The sequence below is a fragment of the Monopterus albus genome, unplaced genomic scaffold, assembly GCF_001952655.1.
Source record: "Monopterus albus unplaced genomic scaffold, M_albus_1.0 scaffold28.1, whole genome shotgun sequence".
In the NCBI taxonomy this organism is placed as follows: domain Eukaryota; kingdom Metazoa; phylum Chordata; class Actinopteri; order Synbranchiformes; family Synbranchidae; genus Monopterus; species Monopterus albus.
The window spans coordinates 118,876-135,852 of record NW_018127908.1 but is presented as its reverse complement, the minus strand read 5'-3'; the positions used below and the strand labels follow the sequence as shown (position 1 = coordinate 135,852).

At 40.5% G+C, this 16,977-nt stretch overlaps 1 protein-coding gene across 1 annotated transcript in view; it reads right to left on the bottom strand.

Moving 5' to 3' along the window:
* LOC109957725 (collagen alpha-4(IV) chain-like) overlaps nucleotides 1-16,899 on the bottom strand; it is a 21,290-nt gene extending 4,391 nt beyond the window's left edge. The window contains exons 1-37 of the mRNA XM_020595856.1: nucleotides 16,788-16,899; nucleotides 16,434-16,517; nucleotides 15,334-15,376; nucleotides 12,889-12,960; nucleotides 12,313-12,447; nucleotides 12,030-12,074; nucleotides 11,313-11,429; nucleotides 11,174-11,239; nucleotides 10,968-11,003; nucleotides 10,780-10,842; nucleotides 10,543-10,578; nucleotides 10,383-10,424; nucleotides 10,168-10,251; nucleotides 9,917-9,961; nucleotides 9,755-9,826; nucleotides 9,618-9,662; nucleotides 9,477-9,530; nucleotides 9,000-9,063; nucleotides 7,624-7,728; nucleotides 7,333-7,494; nucleotides 7,112-7,120; nucleotides 6,919-7,008; nucleotides 5,891-6,042; nucleotides 5,754-5,826; nucleotides 4,624-4,730; nucleotides 4,267-4,450; nucleotides 4,084-4,157; nucleotides 3,550-3,751; nucleotides 3,149-3,367; nucleotides 2,816-2,980; nucleotides 2,498-2,665; nucleotides 2,205-2,348; nucleotides 1,622-1,732; nucleotides 1,324-1,502; nucleotides 952-1,015; nucleotides 591-665; nucleotides 313-420 (exon numbers count right to left, since the gene is read on the bottom strand). Coding sequence (XP_020451512.1) covers nucleotides 313-420; nucleotides 591-665; nucleotides 952-1,015; nucleotides 1,324-1,502; nucleotides 1,622-1,732; nucleotides 2,205-2,348; nucleotides 2,498-2,665; nucleotides 2,816-2,980; nucleotides 3,149-3,367; nucleotides 3,550-3,751; nucleotides 4,084-4,157; nucleotides 4,267-4,450; nucleotides 4,624-4,730; nucleotides 5,754-5,826; nucleotides 5,891-6,042; nucleotides 6,919-7,008; nucleotides 7,112-7,120; nucleotides 7,333-7,494; nucleotides 7,624-7,728; nucleotides 9,000-9,063; nucleotides 9,477-9,530; nucleotides 9,618-9,662; nucleotides 9,755-9,826; nucleotides 9,917-9,961; nucleotides 10,168-10,251; nucleotides 10,383-10,424; nucleotides 10,543-10,578; nucleotides 10,780-10,842; nucleotides 10,968-11,003; nucleotides 11,174-11,239; nucleotides 11,313-11,429; nucleotides 12,030-12,074; nucleotides 12,313-12,447; nucleotides 12,889-12,960; nucleotides 15,334-15,376; nucleotides 16,434-16,474 — 3,451 coding nt within the window. The 5' untranslated portion in view covers nucleotides 16,475-16,517; nucleotides 16,788-16,899. The remainder of the gene's footprint in view (nucleotides 1-312; nucleotides 421-590; nucleotides 666-951; nucleotides 1,016-1,323; nucleotides 1,503-1,621; nucleotides 1,733-2,204; nucleotides 2,349-2,497; nucleotides 2,666-2,815; nucleotides 2,981-3,148; nucleotides 3,368-3,549; nucleotides 3,752-4,083; nucleotides 4,158-4,266; nucleotides 4,451-4,623; nucleotides 4,731-5,753; nucleotides 5,827-5,890; nucleotides 6,043-6,918; nucleotides 7,009-7,111; nucleotides 7,121-7,332; nucleotides 7,495-7,623; nucleotides 7,729-8,999; nucleotides 9,064-9,476; nucleotides 9,531-9,617; nucleotides 9,663-9,754; nucleotides 9,827-9,916; nucleotides 9,962-10,167; nucleotides 10,252-10,382; nucleotides 10,425-10,542; nucleotides 10,579-10,779; nucleotides 10,843-10,967; nucleotides 11,004-11,173; nucleotides 11,240-11,312; nucleotides 11,430-12,029; nucleotides 12,075-12,312; nucleotides 12,448-12,888; nucleotides 12,961-15,333; nucleotides 15,377-16,433; nucleotides 16,518-16,787) is intronic.
* Nucleotides 16,900-16,977: the final 78 nt, after the last annotated feature.

Here is a 16,977-nt window from a genome sequence, read left to right as displayed (position 1 = left end):
ATGGTTAAAGAAGCAAATATGAATTTGTACAAATCAAAATACTAAACATGAAGATAAGAGAAAAATCAGGCTGACTTGTTGCTACTGAATGACACAATATGTAGAGTACGCTGACGTGCTGATACACAGTGAACAAGCTTTTTATCATGCTTATAACCAGTACCCGAGGACAGGACAAATGTTCTTATTCTTCTCCTGAGTAATACCATGTCAATATTCCCAAGTGTAAGAGTGACAAACATCAGTATGGTTCCTTGAACTTATTGCTGCATTAAAATTGGCTTCCTTATTCAAATCTTCACTAGAAATCACCTGGTCCTCCTGGTCTTCCTGGTTCCCCGGGAATGCCTGGTTGTCCAGGCTGTCCAGGCCATCCACTGGACCCCGGGTCACCTGGATCTCCTGGACTCCCTCTGGGTGCTGGAGGAAATTATTTTGTGGTTATACATTTATTTCCAGTTATATCTCCACTTACTCCAAAGTTTAGGGAACTGACAAGAGGCTTAACTAGGGTTTTCTAGTCCTTCACCATCACTTAAAGTATTGTAAATAAGTAGGTCTTCTGTTCATTTTGGCATTCCTTTACACACCTCTAGGTCCATCCTCCCCTGGTAATCCTTTAGGTCCAGGTGGACCCAACTCTCCATAAGACTGTCCTGGCTCACCTAGAAAGAATTTGGAGAGGCTTTATAAGGTAGGTTCAGTCCAACAGAATGAAACATTTATGAAACTCAAACAGATTGGGTTTTATTGTTTTATATACAGAATCTAATGGTATTTGCATTCATAACAATATATCATACAGTTTTCTGATATACCTGATGAACTTGTCAGTGATACAAACTGCAGATTTGCATTTTAATATAAACTTTACATTTTCTCTCTGATATGAAATCAGCTATTATATACATCATAGTATAATAAAACCCATGACCTTGTCTTAAGACTCACCCTTTGCACCAAGAAATCCTGTCAGCCCTGGGATACCTATATGTCCTGTTGGCCCTGGATCTCCCTGTAACAATTTCACATCTTTCTGACTTATAATAAATGATCGATATTAAAGCCACATTCAAGTGTAAAGATATACATTTATTTATCTAGAACTGGCCAAAAACATAATGTAGCAAAAGTGGCTCAAAACCGCTATCCATTACGGAGAGCAGGGATTTACAGGAATTACTGTATATGCTGCTAGTGGCAACATAATTTGTTGTTTAAATCAATGTGACTCAGCTTTTTTGTGCATCTGGCTATAGAGTGATCAGATACCAAAATCTGTGTACTGAAAAATGAATACAATAAGCTGGGGTCATTGTGTACCAGATCTCCACCATGCCCAGGATACCCCCTTGGACCAGGGAAACCTTTGATTCCTGGGTGCCCAGGAGGTCCCGGTATTCCTGCCCTGCCTGGAGCACCAATGTTACCCTTAAACCCTGGTGGACCTGGCCACCCCTCAGGCCCTGTATCACCTGGCATTCCCCTTGCACCTTTGAAGCCTGTCAGTGACAAAATAAAAAATGATTTAGTTCTATAATTTATATCAACATCTCTATATCTTTATAGTTAAGTGACATCCTGCTAGCGAGAATCATCATATAAGAAACAGTGCCATTGCCTGCAAGTCCATGTTTGCCTGGTAGCCCCATCCTTCCAAAAAGTCCAAGTGGGCCTTTTGTTACATTCACAATCCTTGTTGGTCCCGGTAATCCTGGGGGACCCTGTAAACCTCAATAGACCACAAAGTTGAAATGTTCATGAAGTATACAGAAAGGACAATTCAGTACCATGAATAAAATAGTGATTATGTTGATTTATCTTTTTTCCTTCCTCAATCATCGTTATCTGGGTTTTTCTCTATATTTGTGTAGGGTATTGACCTTACTGTGTAAAGTGCCTTGAGATGTTGTGATTTGAAGCTATAGAAACAAAACTGAGTTGCACTGAACTTAATATTACAGTTGTACATACAGTATTCTGACTGTTTCAGAAGTTCTGTGAATGACCTGGTCAACCACAACTGTTTCCTATACATTACTTACAGTATATTTCTAGGTTATAGATTATAGCTTCTGAGACATTTTAGTCATGAATATTTATTACAACAAATAACTACAAAAAATCTTGTAGAAATTGCTGACCACATAGCATCTGGTAAGACTGAATATACCTAGTGAGACATGGTTAGTATACAGACTTACCTTTACTACCAGGTAGTCCAGGTTGTCCTGGGTCTCCTGGGTGACCATTAAAACCTCTCTCTCCCGGTTTACCTCTGGGTCCTGGAGGTCCAGGATGACCTGGTAAACCTCCTTCACCAGCCCTACCAGGATACCCCCTCTCACCTAGATGTTTTGAAATAAAAATTAGTTTTCAGGTAGTATGTACAGAGGTAACGATATAGTTTAGTGGGGTATCCTTTTTCCCCAAAGAGATGATGCAGGTTTAATCTTAACTGACCAGATGGTGTAAACAAGTAAGTTCATTAGTCCACCTTTCTGTCCTGGCCAGCCATCGATCCCAGGATCTCCTGGGGTGCCAGTGGTGCCTCTTGGTCCAGCTGAGCCTGACACACCAGGAGGACCAGGAAAACCTTGAGGTCCCCTCTGTCCATGACCAGGTGGACCTATATCCCCCTTTAAACCCTTCTGACCAGGGTAACCTGTGCAATGTTATAAAATTCAGTAAGAGAAATATGCTCCTGGATGGTTAGCTGGTGGCTACACAACAAAATGTACCCTGGTATTAATCTTGCCCACATTTTTAAGGGACATCCTGAGTGACACTATCACATCCATGATTTTGTGATCACCTGGTACTCCCCTCTGTCCAGGGTTTCCTGGATGTCCTGGAGGACCTGGAGGTGCCTGTAGGTCACACTCAGTACAGGGTGTGCCTGGGGGTCCAGTGGCACCAGGGTCACCATTGTCTCCTGGGTCTCCTTTACGGCCTGGTAGTCCAGGTTGGCCTTGTATGCCTGTGATTCCAAAACACCAATAGTTAATTTTAATGTTCAGCAATGAATGGGAAGTAAACACCAAGGACACTTACAATGTACTGCTTTATGTGATACATGCTACATTAACAAAACTCTACATTGTTGAGTGTTTTTTATGATGTTCAACTAAAGATAAATGAAACTGACCTGGAGACCCCGGGTTTCCTGGAAACCCACGAACTCCTTTTATACCTACATCCCCAAGGAGCCCATGTGGGCCCGGAGCACCTGGACTGGCAAAGAGGACATCTCCCGGGGCCCCCTTTATTCCTGGAAGTCCTGGCAATCCAGGAGGACCTGGAGGGCTGTCCAAGCTAATTCCACTGGGACCAGGGTCACCTGGATCCCCATCTAGACCTAAAGGTCCTGTTACAAATGAGAAAAAACTTTAAGTGTACAAACAATCTACCTAACTGTATAATTTCTTAATTATTAACTGATCATTTTTATGTATTATCTTGTGTGCTTGATGATCAACAAGCTGCAACCTGGGCCCAACAATAAAGATTGATAATTCTGTGTATAACTTTGATGTGAGGAGCCATTACCTGGTGGTCCAATCCCTCCAATTTCAGCATCATCACCTTTCATGCCTTTAGGGCCTGGGTGACCTTGAGATCCTGAGAGACCGTCTCTTCCTGGGTGACCTGGAATCCCTGGAATAGGCCAAATAAAAAGTTGAATTTCAACATGTATGAACAAGGATTTAACTGCCAAAAACCATGCTTTCTTCATTATGCATGACTTAGTACATCAAACAAATTCTGCAATCAACTTTTGAGCTGCTTGTAAATACAGCACTTGTAGTAGTAGTGTGAATTTATTTGATAATATGATTATGTAAGGTAATTTTTTTGCTCTCCTTTGATTCTGGAACACTGCCTTTCTTCCTGACCTTGTTCTAGAGCATATATAAGATGCAGCGTTTTTTTTTAAGGCAGAGCACCCAACTACATTTCAGTGTAGGAGAAGCATACTTGTTCCCTCTCATCAGTGTAGCAATCACCCTTAGCTAATACTTGTTATTTTTAAAGTTCCTCAGTCTAGTGAGGACTTTCTGAGATAACATGTTTAAGACTTACCTGCTGAAGCAGGCTTTTTTCCTTAGGACCAGGTGCTCCAATCTTGTCTTCATCACAGCATTTTTCAATTTCACCTAGTCACACAAACGCAACATGATTTTTTAGCCATGACACCTTGGTTCATTCTTGAAGGTGTGTGTGCTAACAGCAATGTGGAATTTATGAATTTAATCGGTCTCTGACCTGGAGGGCCTGGTCGTCCAGGAAATCCTGGAAGGCCAGGCAATCCCTGATCTCCTTTTGGCCCAGGTGGCCCCAGAGGGCCTGGAAAACCAGGACCTGGGGGTCCTACAAGCCCTGGAATCCCTTTGGGTCCAACAAAGCCAGGGTCACCTTTGGGACCAGGTAATCCTTCATATCCACCACCCTGGAAAATGTGTTACTTAATATGATAACTGCAGAACCAAATCAGAGTGCCACAAAGTGGCACTTATTTTTGTTTTCACATGTGCAGTATAATTAACCTGGGACGATTTAAAGATGAATTATACTATCTCTTCCCTGAATTACATTTACAGTATTTAAAATGTACACGCTTACTGGTGAGCCAGGGTCTCCTGAAGGGCCAGGTGGGCCATCCAGTCCTGGCCTGCCTGTGTTTCCAGGAGGGCCAAGATACCCAGGTACTCCTTGTTTACCCTTGGCACCTTTCAACAACAACAAAACTATAGATATTAGAATATAAATGTTTAGCAACTCTTTGTATTCTAATTTAGCCACAAGCACTAGTTGCCAACAGATAAATTCAACTTACTTTTATATTTTAGTCTCCACTGAAAAGACTTTGCAGAATATTATGATTTCTTCACTAGTAGTATTTGATGAACATAGCTGAAGTGTTACAACACATGCCATATAACCATGTACACTACTTTCTGCTAACAATCCCACAAAGCAATATTCCATAAAAATGAGAAAATAGCCAGTGAGCAGCTCTACAGTAGTTAGTGATGATGCCAAATGACAACAAGAATTTGTGCAGTAGCGACCAAAAGTGGAGTGACAGCATCGGATTGCCAATCAAAACTGTCAAATCAACTGAAATACACCTCTTTTTATATAATCAAATAACTTGTTAAAAGCAATCTTACCATAAAAATGACCACTTGTACATACATCTGCATGATAATGTCTTCCAAAAACAACAGAAGTGACCTCTGGGAAAAACTGAATGAATTTGTACTTTGATTTTTTAATTTGGCTCATGTCCCATCCACTAACATGAGTCGGTGGGATTTATGACATATACTGCAACCAGCCACTACAACCAGTCACAGTGGCTTTACTTCTGGGAGCTCTTAGCCTGTCCATTGTTTTTACAGTTTCATTTTGGATTTTTGTCTAAATGCTGCCCCTATGCACTGCTGTTATTGCACTTCTGGTTAGATGCTAAACTGCATTTTGTTGCCTTGTACTTGTACATGGGTAATGACAATAAAGTTTAATTGAATCAAATCAAATCTAATCTAATCTAATCTATGCTGTCAGATTGGTGAATGTATTTTCTTGATATCCTTCTATTTTGTCTATTTGCATTTGTTTTCTTAAGTTGAGCTCTCAGGGCCATCATACAAAAATGACAGAAAATAATATTTTATAACTATGATATTGACATGTTGATGTAGACTTCTTCCATCCTCTGTACAGTTTTGGCTTTAACAGATGCTCACCTTTAGCCTCTATCACAAAAGGTTCACCTTTCTGACCCTTCGGTCCCTTTAAACCAGCACTTCCTTGAAAACCCTGCAAGAAAACACAAAGTGAAATACAAAACCACTACAGATGTTTTAAGTCCTGCTATCCTTACCTGTGGTCCTCTTGGGCCCTCATCCCCTTTCAATCCTGGGTTCCCCATAAGTCCTTTAGTTCCAGGTAATCCTAGAGGTCCTGGATAACCAGGTGGACCAGGGGGCCCTATGCTTCCCTTGCTGAACCCACATTCACATTCCCCTGGACAACCTGTAGGTGATGGGATGGCAAAAATATTAGAGTGTGATGCAGGACCTTCATAAGCTGTAAAACTCTATGTAGTCATAGCATTACATACTAGAACATAAAAAATCTGTTTCTATCTCTAAGTTCAGCTCCAGTAAATTCCCAAAGTATGTTGGTGGAGAGTTCCTGCCTCAAGTGGAGGAGTTCAAGTATCTTGGGGTTTTGTTCACGAGTGAGGGAAGGATGGAACGGGAGATTGACAGGTGGATCGGTGCAGCTTCTGCAGTAATGTGGTTGATGTACTGGTCCGTCATGGTGAAGAAGGAGCTGAGCTGTAAGGCGAAGCTCTCGATTTACTGGTCAATCTACGTTCCGACTCTCACCTATGGTCATGAGCTTTGGGTCATGACCGAATGGGCAAGATTCCGGATACAGGCAGCCGAAATGAGCTTCCTCAGCAGGGTGGCTGGGCGCACCCTTAAAGACAGGGTGAGGAGCAGAGTCACCCGGGAGGAGCTCAGAATAGAACCGCTGCTCCACCACATCGAGAGGAGCCAGCTGAGGTAGCTCAGGCATCTGTTTCGGATGCCTCCTGGGCGCCTTCCTAGGGAGGTGTTCCAGGCATGTCCCACCGGGAGGAGGCCCCAGGTAAGACCCAGGACACGCTGGAGGGACTATGTCTCTCGACTGGCCGGGGAAAGCTTCAGCATTCCCCCGGAGGAGCTGAAGGAAGTGTCTGGGCATCTTTGCTTAGACTGCTGCCCCCGCGACCCGGTTCCGGATAAGCAGAGGAAAATGGATGGATGGATGTTGTTAGATTCTACAAAGGGTTAGTAAATATAGAGAAGAACAATTTTTGCTTATGTGATCAGCTATTGCACAGAAATGGCCCTAGATCACCTTTAATTCCTTTGAGCCCTTTGTTTCCAGGAGATCCTTTGGATCCTAGCTCGCCAGGGTCACCTGGGTAACTGGGCTCACAGTAGTAATCTGTGGGATCAACCGGCCACAGATATTGACCAACATATGGTGAACTGCATGTGATTTGAAATCAAATTTGAGTTCACTGATCAAAATGTAATTAAAAACTTACCTCCACATCCTAATCAGATCCCATCAAGTATGCCATACACATGCAAACACACACACAAAGAAAAGCCAGAATGTAAGTGCTACTGTAATTCAAATATTTATTTATTATATTATATACACCATATATTATTTATTCAAATAATGAAAGTATATCTGTGACTTTAACCAACACATAAAGGAAACACTTGAGCAGCAATTAATAAGCAGTGAGTACAGGTATACCTGGACGACCAGGAAGGCCTATGACACCTTTAGGTCCAGGGAGTCCTTTAGCTCCCTTTGGTCCTGGGAATGGATTGATTTCAAAGTTGTTATAGGGCCCTGGCTCTCCCTTGTATCCTTTTGGACCAGGTGGGCCTTGTGGACCAGGAAGACCTGGCTCCTCTAGGAAGGTATGAGAGAAAATGTGAAACTTCAGATTAGTTATAATCATGTTCATCAGACTTCTTCATTTTGAATGAAGTCTGCTTTGGTTCTCATTTGGATCACCTGACACCAAGGCTGGACTCTTACCTGGCACTGTTAATCCTGGTGGGCCAGGGGGTCCATGCAGGCCCATGTACCCAGGGTCACCTGGGAGTCCAGGCTGTCCTGGATGTCCATGGTCACCTTTAACACCTGAAACATAACAGACACAGAACTGTGAAAAAGTCAGAGTTCATCGCTGTCATTCAATAATCATGGTTGTTTTCTAACATAAAAGTCCTGCGATATTCAGAGAAATGTTTTTGTTATTTAGCCTTATTGCTATAAATGAGGTGGACAAAATAATAAAAACATCTGTTAGTATTGTGCCAACTGCTTGTAGCTATTAAAAATTCATGACAAAAATAAAAGTAAAATATTACTCATAATATTTCAGATTTTGTAAACTAAAAAAAAAATCCATTGACTAAAATTTGACTATAACAAGTACTATTTTGGTTAAAAGACTAAGGGCTATATTTTCCTGCAACAGGGCAGTGTTAAACTCCAGGCACAAGGTGAATATGGATGTGTGCAACAATGTTTTACATTTTTGGTGACCAGTCACAGTACACTTTCATGCGCAGCCAGGCATTTCCGGGAGCATTGTGAACAGGAGGCGGAATACATTATAGGGTGGAAAACATCGTGAGCAGGTGGAGTCAGGCCTGGCTTTACTTTTGACCAATCAAACCAGCTCCTCACATCCCTTTTAAAGAGCATGATGGAAACCTGACTGACTGATATCACTGATGTCAGGACATGGAAATATATTAGAGGAAAGATTCCTTCCCTGCCATCTTCTTCTCCTGCCATTTATGGACTCCATTCTTAGATTGACAATGACAAAACTATTTATGTAGAAGTACTGCACATAAATATTCACTCAGTAGTCTGCTAAAATCACTGACCAGCTTTTGTGCATGGAAGAAAGAAAGTCTCTGATCCTGTAACCAGCAGCAATTATATGGTGTAATTCACTCACAGCTGCATCTAGTGCGCGAGATCCACGGGGGTCTCGCATGTAACTTTACAAATGTTGTACTGTTTTTAAAACAATATAAAAATTATATTGTAGTTATTGCATTTATGGTGGATCTGACTATGGTCCACCAGAGTGCACAGCCAGTGGATGTGTCAGTAACTTTATCTCCTACATTCAAAAGCAATCATGCACCTGAGGAAAACTGCATAACGAGTGCAAATGAGGCGAGGCAGAAATTGCGCTGGCAGAAAAATAGAGCCCTAAGTCTAAAGCTGGATCAAAATCTATTTTAATATTGAGGAAGACCAAGGCTGTAAACTATTGGACTTTAATTCACGAAATATTTAAAAATCAAAAATCCATTCTTTGTAAGTGGGAAAACTTGAAAAATCGGTGGTGTATCAAACACATATTTGCCCCAGTAATGATGTGGTCTCACCTCTGACATCACTTCCATTGTGAACATACGATAGACCAGGAAGACCTGGATCTCCAGGGTATCCCTATTCAGTGCAAGGACAAAGAAAGAAAACTTCAGTCACAAGTAGAAAACACCAGTGATGTACATACAGTAATAGGAGATGAGAAGAGTGATTGGGGATCTGGTCACTCCTCTGGTCCAGGAAATGTGATTTTCAAACTAGTAGCAGAGGGAGCAGCAGACATGAACAGATTCACCACTTTTTTCCTATATTTACAGAATACCTGTAAGGGGAACCAAGGCTCTACAAAGATGCTGACAAGCATCTGTTCTGCTGAAGATTATAGATCCATATACATATCCTTTAAGCTTCTCTCCTAGTAGCCATCTACATTTCCATTTATAGAAACCTAGCTTGTTAACACCTGACATAAGTTTCCAAATTTTTGTTCAAACTGTCATGCGGAATGCTTTAATTTTTTATTCAATGCTCACCTTTGGCCCAGTTCTTCCAGTAAGGCCTGGAAGGCCTCTCTCTCCAGGGAAACCCTGAAAGTATATTTCAGTATATTTAACTTGAAAAGATGGTCAATGTATAAGAACATGTGAGAAGGTTTAAGCATTTTATAGGTCTACCTCAGGTCCTGTTGGTCCATGTGTACCTGTAAATCCCTGAAGACCCTTGAACAGAAACAGTGGGGTGAAAAATATTGTGCATTCATGTATAAATATGTGTCAAAAAACATTGGGCAGTCTGTTCTACAGTCCCCTACTCGAGGTCCAGGAAATCCAATGATTCCTTGTTCTCCTTTAATTTCTTCTATGTTGTAGTCTCCTGTAACACCCTGATAAGAAAAATAGAAAATTAAACAACTTTCTCTCCTTGTCAGACATTCAGTACTTGTATGTACTGTAACATATAGCATAAAACTCACTGTTCTTCCCCTTGGTCCACATGATCCAGGAAGACCTTGGTCTCCCTGAATAAATAAAAATTACAGCAGGAAAAGGCAGAGTTTGGTTTCCAACTTTTAAGATACAATACACTGCAACAAGATGATGTTGTTTGGATTGATTAAAATTAAGGGCCTGCCATAAAAACCTTAAAGACATGAATTAAGCTTCTGTAGGACCTAAAGCAATAGTCTGGTTTAAACATAAAGGGTGACCAGCAATGTGCCATTACCTTGTATCCTTTGAGTGGAAGAAAGTCTGGAGGAAATTCTACAACTTCTTCTGGTCCTTGTGGACCGGGCAGGCCTTGTTCACCCTGGAATATGGATTAAAAGAGGTAAAGACACTTTCAAAGTTGCAACCACTCAAGCACACATACCTCACAACTGCACATACACTGAGTAAAACCACAGCTGAATGTTGTCAAAGGCCAAATTTGTTTCTTACATCATCACCTTTGTCTCCTGCCAGTGATCCTCCAGGGTCACCCTACACAACAACCAAAAGTTTAGCATGATTTTGTGTTTGTTTGGATGTAGATGTGTATGTATGAAAGTAGTCTCTGTTACAGCCTGCACCTATCAAGACTGTGAAACAGGTGACTTACTGGTGGTCCTCTGCCACCTTTAGGACCTTCCAAGCCCTAAATAAAATCACACGCACACACAAACACATGTAGATATAAAGCACTGAATGTCCTCTTATGACATAGATTATGATTATTAGTGGTGGTCTAATATATTACTGCATATGCCATATGGGCACTAATATGCAGTAATATATGGTCTTCTAGTATAGTTACAACCTACATAATATATAATAAAAGTGAGAATTTTTTTTAAACCTCATATCCAGGAAGACCGGGAAGTCCAATGTGGCCTTTAGGCCCAGTGTCTCCTCGTCTTCCCTAAGTTAAAAAAACACACATAATCATATGTATCATAAAAGAGTAAATATTTAGTGCAAGCAGAAAGGGAGAGAGTTACTTCATGCTTTATTTATTAATTAATATAACGAACTAAAAAAACATACAGGTAGACCACGTTCTCCATCTTTCCCACGGTCCCCCTGGAATATAAAATTAACTGAAGATGAGAATGATGAAAAATCAAGATGGAAATTTACACAGACATGGTAAATTTTAAATAATTATGGAACTGCACAAACACAAAGGGGTTGTAACACTGGTAAAGATCCACCCATAACAATTTCAGCTTGTATAGTAAAGGAGAGCTTACAGAAAGTCCTGAAAGGGTAGCATTGTACAGAGGTTCTCCTTTAATTCCTTTAGGTCCAGGTAAACCCTAAAATGAAGAGACATTAAATGCTGACATTAGACACATCAGAAGAGGAGGAAAGAAGAGGAGTTCTACTCACCCGTGGCCCATGGAGACCATCCAAACCAGGAACACCAGGTACTCCTGGTCGACCCCTTGTCCCATTACAGCCATCTGCTCCTGGCAAACCAGGCTCACCACCTGGCCCAGGGTGGCCCTGAACAACACAGTGCAGTTATGGTGATGAAGTATGGTTGCAGAATGTTAGAAGTAGCAATTATAACTTTTATGACTCTATGTGAGAATAATAGAAATAATTTACGGCATTCAAGCATATGTTGCATTGTTTATTTTTTTTTCCTAATTATGTATTGCATGACATTGAACAACTCAAACATAAATGCTTTAGTGGTGAAGAGGTTGCAGTGTAATGAGAAGATCCAGGCCAACATCTGCTGCATGCCTTAATTCGCCCACTAGAGGGCACACCAGACACACACTTCAAATCACTGCACCATCTACTGTGGAGTCTCTAATATTATGTCTTGAATGTATGAACAGGACAGCTACACAACTGTGACCACTACATGGCATATTAACAAATGGAAAAGTGTACGATATTATCATAGGTATACGCTAAACTGCTTTTGAGAGATCATGGAAAGATACTTTTTCAGTTTAGTTATATGGGTTTTGGGAAATTGGTGCAGTCCCTTCAGAGGGTTACTGGTCTGTAGGAGATTATTATTGTCAGTGTGAGTTGTATGTGTCTTTTTCTGAGTTGTAGTTAAATGTACAACAATAATAGTTTACTCACATTTGAGCCACTATTACCAGAAAACCCAGGAGCACCAGTCTTGCCCTGAAATGTTTAAAAATAAAAAAATAAATAAATAAAGGGCAGCAATCATTCATTACTGGATTGGATTACATTATTCGTGTTCATGCTCACCCATTTTATCTATCATTGGCACTCCTTTATTTTTAATACATTCACTTATGTAGACTTATTTGAATCGTTAGTTGTATTAGCATGCCTTTCTGTGCAGTCTTGGTCTCAAGCACACAAACACAACATGCACATGAACATTTGCACTAACACGGTCTCCTTTGGGCCCCTCTGGGCCATGTGATCCTTCTGCTCCCCTCCTGCCTTTCTCTCCAGGTGGCCCTTCATGCCCCCTTGGTCCCGTATGTCCCCGGGTGCCTTGCTGACCTACCGTCCCTGGAGGCCCCTACATGGGGAAAAGTCAAGTATATAAAACCTTAGACTGCTGTTGTGAGTGATGTTGTTACTATAGGAACTGACTGCTGTTTGTCATTTATTGTTTGAAAGCATAACAGTATACCAGTAATGTTGGACTGTACAGATGCATTTTAGTGCCTAATAATCTAAATTTAGCACAGCCGAATCAAGTCATGGAATCCAATTTCCTAATTTTGTTTCTTTTTTCCTCTTTCTTGGCTGCTAGTCCTGCTAGGCATTCATTATTAAGACAGGGAAAATTTAAGATCCTTTTAAGAGAATTAAAAGGCAACATAAACCTTTTTGTACAGATGAATGTCTTTCTAACAAAGATAATGAACAAAAACTAAAAATACAAACCTTAACTATTGGGAGAGTAAGTAAGGACAGCTTGCCATCATATAACAATATACAGTAAGAAAGTTCATACCCGTGCACCTTTGGCAGGAAGACACTGACATACAGAGCAGTTTCTTCCTTGACAAGGGTCCTCGATTGCCCCCTGCAACAAGAAACAGACTAATTGTTTGCCTTAAATGCAGTAAGGCTGACCATTACTGTCTTTGAGAAAAAGACTGGCTGACCTGTAATGTACTAGCTACATACTGTCTTTCTGTCTGTTTGTGTGTGTCTCAGCAGAGCAGGTTGACAGCAAGAGGTTGGAAAACATCAGCTGGTACATCAGATAAGACTGTATTTTGGACACAGCGTGCATATATAGGGCTTTGAGAATGCACGTTTCCCTGTGAAGACTAACCACTGCTGATTAGAAAGTTAGAAACAAATCAATGTTTTAACATAGACTTGGGAAAGTCATGCCTTCTCTGACCTTGGTGATAAAGCTCTTGGAGCTTCCTCCAGAAAGGCCTTCTGTGAATCCACACCTCCAATGCCAAGTATTCCCACTGATGTCTATTCGTTAGTGTGTGTACTGGGAGTTTTTCAGTGTAGGGATCTGTGTCACAAACATTTAGCAATGTTTTCTTAGAGTTTACTAAATATTTGGATAAGTTTTTGCTGGTGAAATTGAAGTGTGTCTAACATCTGTTGATAAAACCTGTTCTTCTTTTTATTTTGGCCCAAACACTGATGGGAATGCAGCACTTGGTTTTGTCTTGGACAGGTCACTGAGATTCAGCACATCAGCCAAATAAGGAGCACACAGTGAGAAGTGAAACCACTGGCAGGCTGATATTTCTACATAAATGGTAAACAACAATTAGCATTAAGTTACATTCAACTCCTGCAACCAGACATTTTGAAAGACATCAGATTATTAAGTTTGCTGATGACTCTGTCATTGTGTCTCTGTTGAAAAATGATTACTTTGATCATAGACTTATAGTGGCAGAGTTTACAGACTGGTGTAATTTGCTATTCTTGGATAACAAATTACAAATTCTTGGAACATATGGATGCTGGCTGTTAGAAAGCATGCATTTTTACTGAAAGCTTAAAGGTTTTGAAGTTGATAGTGTTCTTATGATAAATGTTTTATTCTTATTTTATTGAGCTTTTTTTTATTTGCTTGTAATGGGTCATTCCTTATTAGGAACAGGAATGGACTACAAAGTACTGTAAAAGTGTGTAGTAAAATACCTGGAATAACCCTGAACAACCCCTCTGACCTGTATAGGTTTTGTAAGGCCCAATTCTAACCACCCTTTCTTTAAAGAATTTAAGATGCTCCCATGTGGTCGCAGATACAGTATGATATAATGCATGACTAATAGACCTAAAAACTCCCAGCTGCTATTGTACTATGTAATTCAGTGTTTTTGTCTATTGTTATTATTGGGTGGATGGTGACTGTTTTTGCTACAGGCTGTACAACAAATTGTTTTTAGCAGATAATAAAGGGAAACCAATCAATCAATCAATCAATCAAAACAACTTCAGACATCCGGAGTTGGTGGCTCACTGGAGTAAGTAACAGAGAGATACTGACCAGCAAAGGTTTATTCGAGTCTGTGGACTCCAGTGTTGTGCATGAACGCACCTTTTTTTTTTTTTCATAAAACGGTGAACTGAAGGGATCACTTTTCAACTAAATAACTTGAACATCAAGTCATTACCATGCAGGGTGGTGGAGGTGAGTGCCAAAAGGGCACATTCAGTACAGAGAGTGACTGTAACATCACTATGCATCCAAGCCACCCAAATTATGGTTGGAATAAAGTTAGGTTCAGATTAAGGTAGCCTATTAAGGGGAAACATCTCAATAGGGAAAATATTTCATCACAGCACCGGGGTGTAGCTACTGCACTACAAATAGCAGTGCATCCAAAGGTATGTAACAAACTGCCAATAGAAAATGTGGCATAAGTGCTGACCATCCTAGTTCCCTAGTCTCGCTGAAACAGCTGGAAGACAGCTTTGTGCAACACTTTGTGGAGGCCAGCAAACAAACCACACGCACATATGCAAAACTAACCACTTAGTCACCACCGTTAAAGTCTTTTCTTCCATAATACCAAACCACTGTGTGTGAAAATGCTTCCAGTAAAAGACAAATCTTACGTGTGGCTTCTCCAACTAAGCGTATTTTGGCGTTTCCCCTTAGTTGGCGCCAAGCACCAATTTGTTCAATACTGCCAACTGGTGGTACTCACTTCAATTGTTCTCCATACTGACCGCTAGTTGTCAATATGGAGCAAATTGCTGCATGGTGCACCAGAATGAGGAGAAGAAGACGCCAAAACACACTCAGACAGGCCATAAAAATTAGTATTGTGTTTTAATCAAAGCGTTTTCAAACATCTTGATTTACCTGGGGCCTTTTTATTTATTTATTTTTGCAATTAAAATGTATTGAAATGATTAATTACAATGTTTTAAATACTTTAAAGTCACAGTAGCATTAGGAAAGACTTACTGCACTGATCTGCTGCACACAGATGACCAAGACAAGAATGCACCTGCAAATGTAGGCGATAATAATTATCTACAGTTTCATTTATAATATTAATAATAAAAATTGAATATTAAAAAGAAAACAGACAATTCATGCTAAATTGACGCACCTTATGTGTTGCTCTTTGTGAAGGAGAACTAACAAGCTGCTCTTTGAACAGGAAAGCATCAAAAACACTGTCTACTCAAGCTGTTTTCACACTGCAGTCTGTAAATGTGCCTGTGTGTGTCTGAGTGTAATGGAGGTGAGTTTTGTACAAAGTCTACATACTGGAATGCAAATATGGAGATGTGTTGAATATCTGAGTAAACAGGCAAGGAGTGTGTTTGTCCACTGGTAAATAGATTTTCTAAGCAGGGGATGTGAATCCACACTTTTTAAGACATATGTCTATAATAGTTTATATTATTTTCATTAGGGATCAATGGCATGTACAGTTTAAACCCCATTTTTTAAGACAAGGTATGCACTGACCAGACATAACCTTATGAAAACTGACAGGTGAATAACATTGATTATTTTGTTACAGTGGCACCTGTCAGTGAGTGGGGTGTATTAGGCAGCAAGTAAACATTAAGTCCTTGACGTTGGCATGCTTTGGAAGCAGCTTTGACAAGGGCCAAACTGTGATGGCGACTGGGTCAGAGCATCTCCCACACTGCAAGTCTTGCTGGGTGTTCTCAGTCTGCACTACCAAATGTGTCTAAGGAAGGACAGATGGTGAACCGGAAACAGGGTCATGGACGCCCAAGGCTCACTGATGATGAGGTTGGCCTACTGTAGACTAAACTTTTAAATGTTATTCATCTTTTTCAAAAGATTTCACTTAGTTTGAACCTTTGTTAAATTGAGCATAAACTTCACCTTCATGAAGGTACAGTAGGACTTAGTGCAAGACTCTTGCATTACTACATTATTACTAAGTATACCTAATAAACCACCATCGCAGTGTGTGAGATTGTGCACAGCACAAAAAGTTATCAACAGACATGGGTGCTGCTATATTGCTGTTATTGATAATAATTTAGTATAAATATTGTTACAGCGGGACTGGGACTCACCTGAGGGGGTGAACAGTAACAACACTGACTGAGGATCTCATGTCATCAGTTTGTTCATCAAGTGAGTGACGGGCTCACTGCTGCCTTTTGTGTTGGAGAAAGGTATGAAACAACAGAGACACCTGTGAGCCACGGACCACTTGACATGATGCAGAACGATTAACTTCCTTTAAGATAGAATATACAGTTGTATATACAATTAGGATATTTAATAAATGGAAATATTCTAAGGATGAAGAAATTGGTTAATGCCATCCTTCCACCAAGATAATCACTTAAAGCATTTCCCAAAATTTTGCAGCTCAATATAGTCTATAGGTAGCAGTCCATCATAAAACAATGTTCACAACTCACCCAAATTCAGAAGCACAAATGAATCTTCATGCAGGCTTTACTGCAGTCCATGCACGATCATCTCCTGCAAGATTCCAAACGTATCTTCTGCCTCTGCTATCAGTAAAAACCTAACTGCCACTGTTTGTTAGTGCTGAGAACGAGGTGATTGGGGTTGGCCACATCAGTATGCTCAGTCCGCCTACATCTT